At 36.6% G+C, this 12024-nt stretch overlaps 1 protein-coding gene across 1 annotated transcript in view; it reads right to left on the minus strand.

Moving 5' to 3' along the window:
- HLTF (helicase-like transcription factor) overlaps nucleotides 1–12024 on the minus strand; it is a 26588-nt gene that overhangs the window by 14091 nt on the left and 473 nt on the right. Inside the window, exons 2-13 of the mRNA XM_010584988.1 lie at nucleotides 10592–10802; nucleotides 9873–10039; nucleotides 9286–9419; nucleotides 8174–8271; nucleotides 7362–7436; nucleotides 6961–7152; nucleotides 6745–6840; nucleotides 5677–5725; nucleotides 3895–3982; nucleotides 3094–3173; nucleotides 2129–2218; nucleotides 1811–1908 (exon numbers count right to left, since the gene is read on the minus strand). Of these exons, the coding sequence (XP_010583290.1) occupies nucleotides 1811–1908; nucleotides 2129–2218; nucleotides 3094–3173; nucleotides 3895–3982; nucleotides 5677–5725; nucleotides 6745–6840; nucleotides 6961–7152; nucleotides 7362–7436; nucleotides 8174–8271; nucleotides 9286–9419; nucleotides 9873–10039; nucleotides 10592–10802 (1378 nt within the window). The remainder of the gene's footprint in view (nucleotides 1–1810; nucleotides 1909–2128; nucleotides 2219–3093; nucleotides 3174–3894; nucleotides 3983–5676; nucleotides 5726–6744; nucleotides 6841–6960; nucleotides 7153–7361; nucleotides 7437–8173; nucleotides 8272–9285; nucleotides 9420–9872; nucleotides 10040–10591; nucleotides 10803–12024) is intronic.

The raw sequence follows: 12024 nt of genomic DNA on the forward strand, positions 1-12024 counted from the left end.
GCGGGGCGGGGCGGAATATTAGATAGACAGCCTCGATGCTGTGCCAGCACTGCTCAGCAGTAGCCAAAACACTGGTGTGTTATCAACACCTTTCTAGCTACTGATGCAGAGCACAGCACTAGGAGGGCTGCTATGGGGAGAATTAACTCCATCTCAGCCAGACCCAATACATATATGCACTTCAAAATCTACTGTTCCTTCCAAACTGTAACGGAAGAACTTTTATGTTGTTTTTCACTTTCTACCTTCATCTTCTCTTTGTTTATCCTTTCACTGTTAATTCACAGCTTCTTCCCCTTACTGGGTTAACCCCCTAAGTTTTAACATAAATGACAGCACAACTGTCAAAGTATTCATTTTAAAACCAGTGTTTATATTCCCTACATTTGTTCTGTGAAGAACTCAGCATACAGTAATCCTGACAGCCAATAAAAGTCAACAATTTGATTTTTGAAGCACCAGACTCACAAGTTTTCTTTTTAAATACTTAATTCAGTTTTGAATTGAAGAGTTCTTTTTTTTTTTTTTTTACACTATTCGATGTTACTCATTTATATGATTTTAATGTTTTACCTACAGTCTAAATTTGCTACCTTTTTGTCCTGGTTTCAGCTGGGATAGAGTTAACTGTCTTCCTAGTAGCTGGTGCAGTGCTACGTTTTGAGTTCAGTATGCGAAGAATGTTGATAACACTGATGTTTTCAGTTGTTGCTAAGTACTGTTTAGACTAAAGTCAAGGATTTTTCAGCTTCTCATGCCCAGCCAGTGAGAAAGCTGGAGGGGCACAAGAAGTTGGCACAGGACACAGCCAGGGCACCTGACCCAAACTGGCCAACGGTGTATTCCATACCATGGGACATCCCATCTAGTATAGGAACTGGGAAGTGGGGGCGGGGAATCGCCACTCGGGGACTAGCTGGGTGTCGCTTGGTGGATGGTGAGCAATTGCCCTGCGCATCATTTGTACATTCCAATCCTTTTATTACTACTGATGTCATTTTATTAGTGTTATCATTATCATTATTAGTTTCTTCTTTTCTGTTCTATTAAACCGTTCTTATCACAACCCACGAGTTTTACTTCTTTTTCCCGATTTTCTCCCCCATCCCACTGGATGGGGGGGAGTGAGTGAGCGGCTGCGTGGTGCTTAGTTGCCGGCTGGGGTTAAACCACGACACTTTTCTTATTAATGTTCTAACCCCATACAGCAAAAACTTCCAAATAAAATATAACTTTCAAGGTTGAAGATATCCCCTTAATATTTGTATTCAAAATGTCATGGAAACAAAAAAAATTAAACTGACACAGAGAACGCTAGAAGGGCCCATCAGCCTGTTTACCCTAGCAGACCTACTCCCACAAATCACCAACAGGATCGCCAAATTACTGAACACCTCTAGTAAATGAAACGTCACATGCAATATCAATAAAGTACAATAATATTTTATTCTGAGCATGCAAGAAGAAGGACCCGTCTCCTCCACCTTCTGCATCTGGTTTAAAGGAGTTAAATCACACAAGTTCCAGAAGTGCCAAAGTGAATCTGCCTAGTCAAAAGCAGGGAATGGAAAGCGAGCTCGTTCTTTCTGACAGTGGTGAGCTCGCTACTCATGGAACTGCACTCTCATTACAATACTACTCCAGTCTTTAAATTTCTATCAAATAAACCTCCCTTGTGAAAGCAGCTCTGTTTCATAAAAAAGGAAAACCATGACCTTTTACTAGCATGAGAGACTACAGGCAGTACTATTTCTACAGCATCATAATCAACATGTATCACATTTACACATTAAAACAGCTTAGCACTTACAATCCAATTGCTCAGGACAGAGAGTGGACATACAATCAGTGTTGCTCTGGGGCCATCATCAGAGTACTTCTTCTCAACACATTGAATGCCAGCAGTACCTGAGGAAACAGAAATCATATTTAGTGGCATAACAGTTCACTTTAAAGCAAAGTAGTTAAAGAAACTTATGTTTCCCTGAAGTCTTTTCTAAATTTCTTCACCTGAACAGCATCAAAGCAATTTACAAAGATATCAGCTTCATTTATTAAGTCAAATATGTATAATATTTCAGCTTCAAAGACGCAGAAATTAATATTAATCTGTTTATTCCTTCATTACCTTTTCTTTTTGTTTGTCTTTTTAAACAAGTAGATGAAGGTAGAAGAACAGATGCAAAGCCTGTATCTTCTTGGACAACACAGGAAGTTGCTGCAAAAAGCCAAACAAACATAGATTTTTCACACCATGCAGAGCATATGCATGCATTTATTTTTATGACACATTTCATAAAAGTCAAACCTGTTAACCAAATTACTTCTCCTCTCCAATACAATAATGTAGAATATCTCGAGTTGGAAGGGACCCATAAGGATCATCGAGTGCAACTCACTGCTCCTCGCAGGACTACCTAAAACTAAACCATATGGCTAAGAGCATAGTCCAGACACTCCTTGAACCCTGACAGGCATGTGTGCAAAAATATAGTATCTTATACCTCTATTTCAGGTTATGAATCTTCAGAGGAATGCAGTTTACCAGTCATTTAAAAAAATAGATAAAAAATAGTTTAGCATAAGTTTCACTCCAAGTACTTTAAATGTAAACTTAACTGCTTACTCCAGAGTACCTGTAGCCCTTCATTTTTTTTCCATGCAAGATACTTAGTTCAACAAATGACGCGTTCTTACCTCTTCACGATCATGTTTTAGGTATTTACCACAAAAGATGGACTTAATTTTTAAGGTTTTTTTTCCAACCCTAGCGCACTGACAACAAAACTCTAAAAATCTTCACAATTCTGTATTTCACCATCCATTTGATGCTCATAGCTTGTTACACCACCATTAGTTCAAGTAGGAAACAAACTACAACACTTAGTCCTAAAACATTGCTTTCCCATTCAGCAATTTCTAAAATTTTCTGCTTAAAGCTTTGGTTGAATAAAAACAAAACAAAACAAAAAACCCAAGTAGTTTAGTCAATTCCTTTCTCAGTTAGTTAGAAAGCCTTTTCAGTTTGGCTTCAGAAAGGAAGACACCACGTGTCACAGTAACCAATTAAAAAAAAAATTCCTTGCAACTTACTTTCTGTTTGTTGCAGTAGCCATTCTTCAGACTCTCCCAAGTGACTGCTTCCTGAATATCTGGGTTTCTTGGCTTTCTCTCTAACATATTGTCATTAAGAAAGAAAAAACAACAACCACGAACCAAACCAAAAAAAACCCCACAACTCTACTACTGCTTGAATTTACATATTAAATCTCAAGAGCATAAAGCAAATGAACTTGATATTTCAAATAAGATACCACTGTGGTTTGAAAATTTTCTCTTTTGAAGGGTTAGAAAATGGAAAGCACAGAACACAGAGCTGCAAGGTGAATGATGCTCATAAAACTTGGTACAGATTATCACTGTAGTTCACACCAATTATAAGACGACGCTGATGTGGTGGGAAGGTTAAAACACGTTAGTAAGCTTCACAACTTCCATCAGCTCAAAGCTGTCTGTCAGAAGCATGCCTGCAAAGTATTTCTTAACCACTTAAAAAACCCAACTGATCCTAAAAGAAAGATTATTTCCCAGCCAGTTTTTTAGATGCCACACACTGATGTTATTAGACATCTTAACTACTGAAGGAGACATCCAAGCATGCATTCATGCAAGCCACATAGAATGAGTTAATGCTTTTTTAATATATTCCAAAGTGCAACACAGATACAGAATGCTTATGATAAATGTAAGCAGATGTATAGCATACTGAAAGGTGAAGAGTGAGCAGGAATGCATTTTAGGCTCAGGTTAATCATAACAAAGTACCACTTTATTTTTACTCAAAATCTACGTAGCAAAGCAACAAAAAGAAAATTATTAATTCCAGCTATCTACCTTTTTGGAAGACAACTTGAGTATTTCAACGGAGTAGTTTCAAACTTTTTTATGTTAGAAACACCAGGCTCCATCACATTGCTAGAGTCTTCATAAAGAAGAAATTGGTATTTAAGAAAAATATACATAGTCTTCAGCTTGGTTATCAAACCAACTTTAGCATAACTTGATAAGAACAAGTACAAACGTCCTTTAAAACAACCTTTGTTCTGCATGGGACAAGTACTAACTGATACTGAGATCACAAATGAAAAATAAAAAATACTCTTAAAACAGTCTTAAATATTTACGACATCATCAAACATGTACTGAGTTTGCAGGTGGTCAAAAACTGTCAAGAAGATGAAATACCAAATGTAAGCACTGTACTGTTAACAGCAAAGGTAAAGGTCTATAAAGAAGCTTTAAATAATGCTAACGGTGAGGGGGTTTTCTATATGGGTCAAACCTTACTAATTAATGATTTCTACATTGCCTAAAGCTAAATGGGTAAAAGCAACGTTAACAGAAAAAAATGTGGTAGCATCACAGATACACGTGGGGGTTTTTGGGGGGCAGGAATAATACCAAATCAGAAGCAAATGCAAAAAAGAAAACGCATTAGGACAGAGTTGATATCAAAACTGAAAGCAACAGCGCTTGCAGAAAGAGTTTTACTATAACTCAGGTAAGTAAATTCATGCTTGAATTCCCAATTTAAACTTCAGTAAAGACTTCTTTTTTTTAATATTAAAAAAAATGTTTAATACTATTCTGAAGATGGCAAAACTTGCAAAGACTCAAGATGTAGGTATCAATTTAATATACAATAAAATGAGAAATAGGGCCAGGGTGAGGTGCAAGGGTCTGAAAGACATTATCATCACTTTTTCAGATTAAGCAATAGTAGAAACAGGCTCTCCCCTCACTGCTGTAAATAGTATCTTGTTAAAATGCTTGATGTTCTGGAAAATAAATAAATAAATATCTTGGCTGCTGCTAGGCATTTCAGCTTTGGTAAAGGTTCTGATTTTCTGGTGACAGTCATATTGATCCCCACGAAAGTCTGCATTTTCTCCCTTCCAGAGTACTGATAAAAATAACTTTCACCAGAGGCAGTTCATACTAATGTGTTCTCTACTTATCAGTCCCTTTCATTTCTCTTGTGCTATCAGTTAGGCCATCTGTATTGAAATTCCTTGCGCGAGAGAACAGTGAGGGAAAGTTACTCAAGAAAACTTCAAGCCCCATAGATTTCTTCAGTCATTTTCGAGAGCACGATGAGTTACAAAACATACTAATAGCACGTATAATTTTTCATATACATCTATAAATTCTCCTGATACAACCTAAAAACTACAGGTGTGATAAAATCCTTCTAAATACTTGTCATTTGCTCATTACTTAAAAATATATATATATATATAAAAAAGGCGACTTAATACAGAACCTAATTACAATTTAACTATTAACATTACTATTTAAACAAATATGATTCTAACAGATGCATAGAATGCTCCTGTTTTGTCTACAAGGAAGGAAAAAGGAATGCAAAAGAAAACCAGGATCCATTTTCTGGATGTGGTAACTTTCCTGGCAGGGTGCAACTTTCTCACAAGGCACTTCATCTTCTCACATGTCAACTGAAACATCTGTAAAAGTATGTTTTAAATACTTCTCTGAGATAACTTACGTTTGTCAAGAGTTTGTGAAGACTGGTACTAACCACAGACTAAGAGTACCCTAGGTAGTAACATTAATTATCATGCAAACAGTACTGGACTTTTCATAGTTTGCTGTCACCTTTACATAGTCTGCGTCCAACGCTGTTCATGCTGTTAGTACCAGATTCCTATTGAGGAATGGAAACTTTTATTCTTTAATGTAGCAACAGGAAAAAATGCCAATAACATCATTATGCTAATCTGACCAGTGATTAATTACTGCTCTGAAATATGAAAAAGACTTGCTCAGTGGCAAATCAGACAGTCACTTAAAGATGCTGAAAAAGCTATACTTTTTTTTTTTTTTTTTTAATAGCCACATACAGAGTTCAAATGAAACTGTAGAGGCAGAGGAGAGAAACTCAGTCTACACAGCTACCCTAGAAAGAAAACACACTAATGATTTCCCAGTTAACATTCTGAGGTCAAACACAAAGCATTATTTTGTTAAATTTAGACAAGTATGGCAAAACAAAACAAAACCCCCAATCTTAATGCTGTCAGGGGTAATAAATCACCTAATCCTAGCATTTAGTTGATTTCATCGTCTTGAAAATCATGTCATAACGAAAGCAAAAAGCACTTAACTGCAATACCTAAGAAGAGTTTGCACATTGGTGTTAGTTCACTAACTGTAGTTTCCTCTCCCCTCTCCATTTCAAGCATCTGGCAAAAATATAAACTGAGATTTATTTATTTACTTTATACCAAGACCCTCTGCTGGCTATTTTGGTTGTTTCAGGCACTTCCTCCAAACCACAGAGGAACAACACATGCACACCCCCAGAAAAAACACCACTTCTATTTGTGCAGTCACAATTTGCCTACAGGAGAAATTCATAAGAAATTTAAGAATTTACAAAACTTAACAATGAAAATGCCTTCATAAATTCTTCCTTGGAATACGCTTAAGCATACCATCCTAAGATAACACAGTCTACACCTCAGTTACACACTCTGAAGTAACACAGTCCACCTACCTTCAACTAGTCTACCCTATCCTTCCTCTTATTTGATGTACTTGAATAACTTTTTCTACAAGATTTATACAAAGTTTACCATACAGAAAGTTACTAGGTTGTAGGCACAGGTTTTTTATTAACTGCTACATTAACTCTATTAAAGCAACCTTTTCCTTTCATCTCACCTCATAAAACTTATCACTTGTGATCTTTTCAACAGGAAGAGGCTTGCTATCTTGAAAATTTGTGAGAATCAATGCAATAGTAGTAAGCGTTTTACCCTGCATAACAGAAAAGAATATTATATTTTCCACAGATTAAAACGAAACAAATGACCAACCAATCAAGAAACACACACACGTTTTGCACAAAAAAAATTCAAGCTTGGTAAGTATTATTACCAGTCCCATATCATCAGCCAGTATTCCTCCAAGAACATTTTTAGGTCGCTTCTTTTCTGCAAAGTTTGTAAGTATATTGTAGTAGAAGTTACTTCTCTCTTCCCAAAAGGGTGGCAAATCATTACTGTTCTCACGTGAAACCATCCAAGCTAAAGCCTGCTTCTGATGGGGAAGCAAGGGTGTGCCAACAGCCTGCAAATTGAACAGATACGTTATGCACTATTTGCCTATTAAATATGACATTCCATTTTTGGAAGAAAAATTTTTTTTATAGAGTCCTTTGTATCTACTATTTTTTTTTCTGATTCAAGCATCTCCTATGTCCAGAAAAAGCTAAATGTGCTTCTAGATGCTTAAGTATTTATATTTCTATAGAAAACGGTTTCTAGCTTAAGAAATACCTCTGCTCCTTCCATTTCACAAGTTTTATCATCTTCCTTCAGATCCTCAAACAATTTGTCAAATTCACTTTTGAGCTGCATAAATGAACACAAAAATTGCAATTAAAATTATTGCAATTAAAAATAACCTCAGTAAATAATCAATAACTATTAAATTACAATTACCTGTCATATGATGATCAGTATAGATAGGTCTACCACTTTAGGACTCATTTGCTGGAACATGTTCATTAGCTACTGCTATACAAAAACTACGTTCAGTTTTCCCCAAGACAAACACATGCCAATACAAGCAAGGGCTTGAGAAGGGATGGCTAAATATATTCACATCCTTGTACAACACTCAGTAAAGTAATTACTTCACTCTAAAGAGCAGACAAAAAGCAACATAAAAAAAAACCCCACCTCCCAACCCTTCAGGTATCACCTTGGGTCAAATCTGAAGATAAAGTCTGGAAGTCAGATTTTATTTGCATTTGAGAACTTAACATACTTGTTATCTGGTAAAGCATTAGGACAGAGAAAAGAAAACACACCACCACAACAACGTAAAAAAAATTACCGAACAACCAAAACCTCCCAAAGTTACATGGGACTCAAGGCTGTCACAGCTAAAATGTCTCCTTACATTATAAAAATGAAAAAGTTCAAAAGTTCAAGATGACTTCAAAGCAAATCCGTGGTTCAGAAAAGGGAAAAAAAAATAAGTGACAGACTTCCACTTCACAAGCAGTGTTTTATTAGTGAAAAAAGTTAAAAGGCCCCCACTGTTAAAATTCCGACTTCCTGGTGTTTAAGTATGAAATGCAAACCTGTTCAGTTGTCAACTGCACAGCAGCATGAACCGGAGCACTGTAACTTGGACCAGCTCTCCCAGAAATCCACTTTGATCCAAAACCACATTCTGAACCTACTTGCCATTAAAAAGATAGTATTTTGAAACTCAACGGTACGATGACTTCCCAATCTCAGCCTTCACTGGCTCATCAGTAACAATACTAATCAGATTGTGGGCTATAAGACAGTATCTTTCACCATTTGTCTTTTAGCCTCAATTTATCCTTTACTTTCAATGGGCCACAAAGGCTCTCCACAAAGCTGCATGACACTCACAGGCAATGAGCTATGGGTTGGGATCCTTTGAGATGGTAACCATGTTTCTTAAAAATTGTTGTCTTACATGAAATTTGACTTGGTAACAGTATGATGACTGATGATGCAAAAGGCTTTTTTACTCCAAACTCTTTTTCTGTTAACTATGCACAATAGAACCTGTAAGCTAAAACCTGAAATCCTGCTATATGTAAAACAGATCTGTCCCTCACCAAGTGTTAATTTCTGCACGCATCCTTATTCCTGACTACCACTGCTTCAACAACGCCTAGTTTCAGGAGCTCAGGTGCTTTTTGTGCGAGGCTAGCTCTGCAAAGCATCAGGTCTGGTAAGCTTATATGTTCAGAGAGACACCTCATCTCTATTTGCTCACACCTCACTAGTAGGATACATGTCCTAGCACGCTGCTAAAAAGCAGCAATGTCCCTGAAACCCTCATCCTATGAAAGGGTCTAACCTGTTTCTTAAAAAAAAAAAAAAAAAAAAATCAGTTTAGAGAAATGCAGGGTATCATTACGGATTTTTAAGAAACATAAGGAATTGAGCAACAGAACCTCAGAAACAGACGTTGCTCAAATGCCTCTGCAATTACTGGCAGGTAACATAAAAGGCAGGACACTGAAGTATACTTCCTATGAAGTTTAAAATTAATAGCTGTGGGCTCTGCATTATTCCACAACTAAGTGAAAAAATCGTTTTGTGAATAACAAGACTATGACAAGGTTTAAGCCCTAAAACATTAATTCCAACCAGTGGCAAATTCAATCTGAGTATTTTAAAAAGGAAAAAACCCCAAAACTTCACAACTTACCTTTCAGAGGAGGAGCCAATTTAAATCCGTGCCTTTTTAGCTGATCTAGCACTGCTTCCTTGTTTTCTTCTCTTCCCCAAAAGCTCATTTGTACAGGCATGGTAAAGGCATTTTTTGCTCCATAAGGGACAACCCTGATAAAAAGCAAGGAAAAAACCCACAGCAGTAATCTTTTGTTTATTTTTTTTATTGTAAACCTTGTTTATTTCTTCAGCAAGAGGTACTCCAAAGTGCTTACTTTCATCAAAGCACAGAATGTTCCAGATAAGTGTTAAGTACTCATAGTGTGTAAATCTTTTATAACAAACCACCACAGACAGTTAATTTAAGAGTTCCACAAGAATCTTTAAGGAATTTGCTTTCACTAGTGTGTCTACATTTTATCATATACGGGAAAGACTAAACTGTGTGCAAGTAGTTCATCAAAAGAATAGAGTCTAAAAACATGATGCTTTAATCATATTACCAAGCACTGTCATTTCTGTCAAAAGAGAACACTTACAGTTTTCAGAATTTGCTAGCATAGCAACAAAAACCATTTCCATTATTTATATTCATGGAACCAAAAGCGTAATCTTCACACTTACCCTTCAATTAATGCTAGTTTGTTGTCCATAATGCCTGCCAATGCTGCCGCTAGTTCTTTTTTTATATGGCCTACCTGGTCTCCATTCACATTATTTACTTTCACTGCATTTTTATCATAAGGATTATTAGGCTCCCTCTGAAGTGCAACCATTTCATTGTTATTAACCTAACAAAGCAAAACAAATGCCAGAACACATTCATTTAGTTGCAAATTGTTTGCAGAAATATCTAACATACGCTTACTTAAATATCATGAAACTTAAAGATTAATTTGGTATAGCATTCTGTTGTCAGTCTAATAACCTACTACTTATTCAAGATACCAAAAGCATTACAGAACAGCTACCTGATACATGTCAGCAATTTCTGAGCAAGAACTGCTAACACATTTTGTAAGGAAACAAACATCCCTTTTTGTCCATGAAAACAGTTCAAAGACCTAATTTCTTGTTTTCAGTCACTTTCATTAGCCTTCTGTGGGTGAGCAGAGCTACCAAATAACTAAACCAGATTTGAAAGCTTGCTACCTTAACTAAATTTTGAATTAAAGTTTTAGATTAAGTACTTCCTGTGAAGAAGGTTGAATACAGCAAGTTAAGAAAAAAAAATAATTATACTTGGTCAAAAGTTCTAGGAATTTTTGAAATTGAATTAAACTTTTTTTTTCTGAGGCTGACAACAACTTTTTCTTCTGCTTTATAATTTATCATGCACTTACAATCCCCGTGTAGTATCGTAATCCAACAACACTTCCTCGCAAGGTTCCATATAAGATAGCCAAGTCTGTATCCTCCTCTGCTCCAGAAGTGTCGCCTACAGAGAGGAAGTCTTCCAACCCAAGACTGGAGTAAAAGTCAGGAGAGGAAAACCGGGAGTAGTTTCTCTCTCCTCTGCAGATGTTATACTGACAGTATCCTCTTACAGAATCTCTACAGAAAGAAAAGTGTGAAATATCTGACAATTACTTTAATAATAGAATTATTATTTCCTTGTAATCTCTTTTACTCTTTATATAAGGCTACCTATAAATGCTGGTTTTACAACTTTATTCAGATAATATTTACCTGGAAACATTCAAAAAAAGTTTTATATTAGGAGAAAACTTTTGTCTACCATTTTTTAATCCCAAATAAATTAGTTTAAGCCAATTACAATAAAGAGCTGACAATTTAACTGACTAAACTACAGTATCTGTGCATTCTGCCCTACCTTCCCTCTCTGTCAACAACATTAAGAATTCTCCAGATGTAGTTACATCTCTAATTATACCTGGCACAGCAAAATTTCCATGCATTTTCCTAACACCAATTTTTCCTCATCTAAGAAAAAGGTTAAAAAAACCCCTCTTTGTAACTGATAACTCTGTATAACTTCATCCCTATATCCGCAAAAGTTGAAATGCTAAAACAACTGTTCCCTACATATTTCTTAAGCTTACCTTCACATCTTGACATCTATTACTAATAGTTCATAATAAAGTTGAGAGAGAATCAGCTACTCCAACCCAACCTGGGTAATTACACTATGTATCTCTAATACAAACTGCCGTCTGCCAGGTTCCCCTTTTGGTGAAGGGATGCACCTAGTAACTCATGTTATTGCACACGGAGAGATGGAAACATCTCTGGCCATGCATTTAATGCGTGTTTGAGTGAAGACCGACATACTAACAACTGTTTTTATCAAGTAGTACGTAACAATAAAATCTCAATACAAATTTCAGCTGATATATAATAATAATGACCTTTGGTACATCCCCAAACTATCCTCCTATGTTGCTGGATTAATTTAAGAATACTGTGATTTAAAAATAATTAGTTTCCATATTCTAGTTATTCAGAGCTTAGCATAGTAAGCTTTGGTTCCTTTTGCAAACGGTATCTAAAGTTAGTTAAACACTGTATAATCGGCATTCCGTTTTCTCCGACAGAAAAGAGACACCGTTTAAGAGGCTTTGCTCCGAACTAATTGCAGATGAGCCAGCGAGGGGTTAACCAGAAGCCATTTTGCCACTGCGCTGCGGCAGGCCTCTCGGGAGCCCCGCCGGAACGCAGAAGCCACCCGAGCGGCCTTGGCGCCCAGCGCCGACACAAACAGGGCGGCGGAGACTCCGAGCTTCTACGCGAGCCACCTCCGCTCACCCCGCCGCCC

This window comes from Haliaeetus leucocephalus, unplaced genomic scaffold (genome assembly GCF_000737465.1).
Source record: "Haliaeetus leucocephalus isolate CR32 unplaced genomic scaffold, Haliaeetus_leucocephalus-4.0 Scaffold1014, whole genome shotgun sequence".
NCBI lineage: Eukaryota > Metazoa > Chordata > Aves > Accipitriformes > Accipitridae > Haliaeetus > Haliaeetus leucocephalus.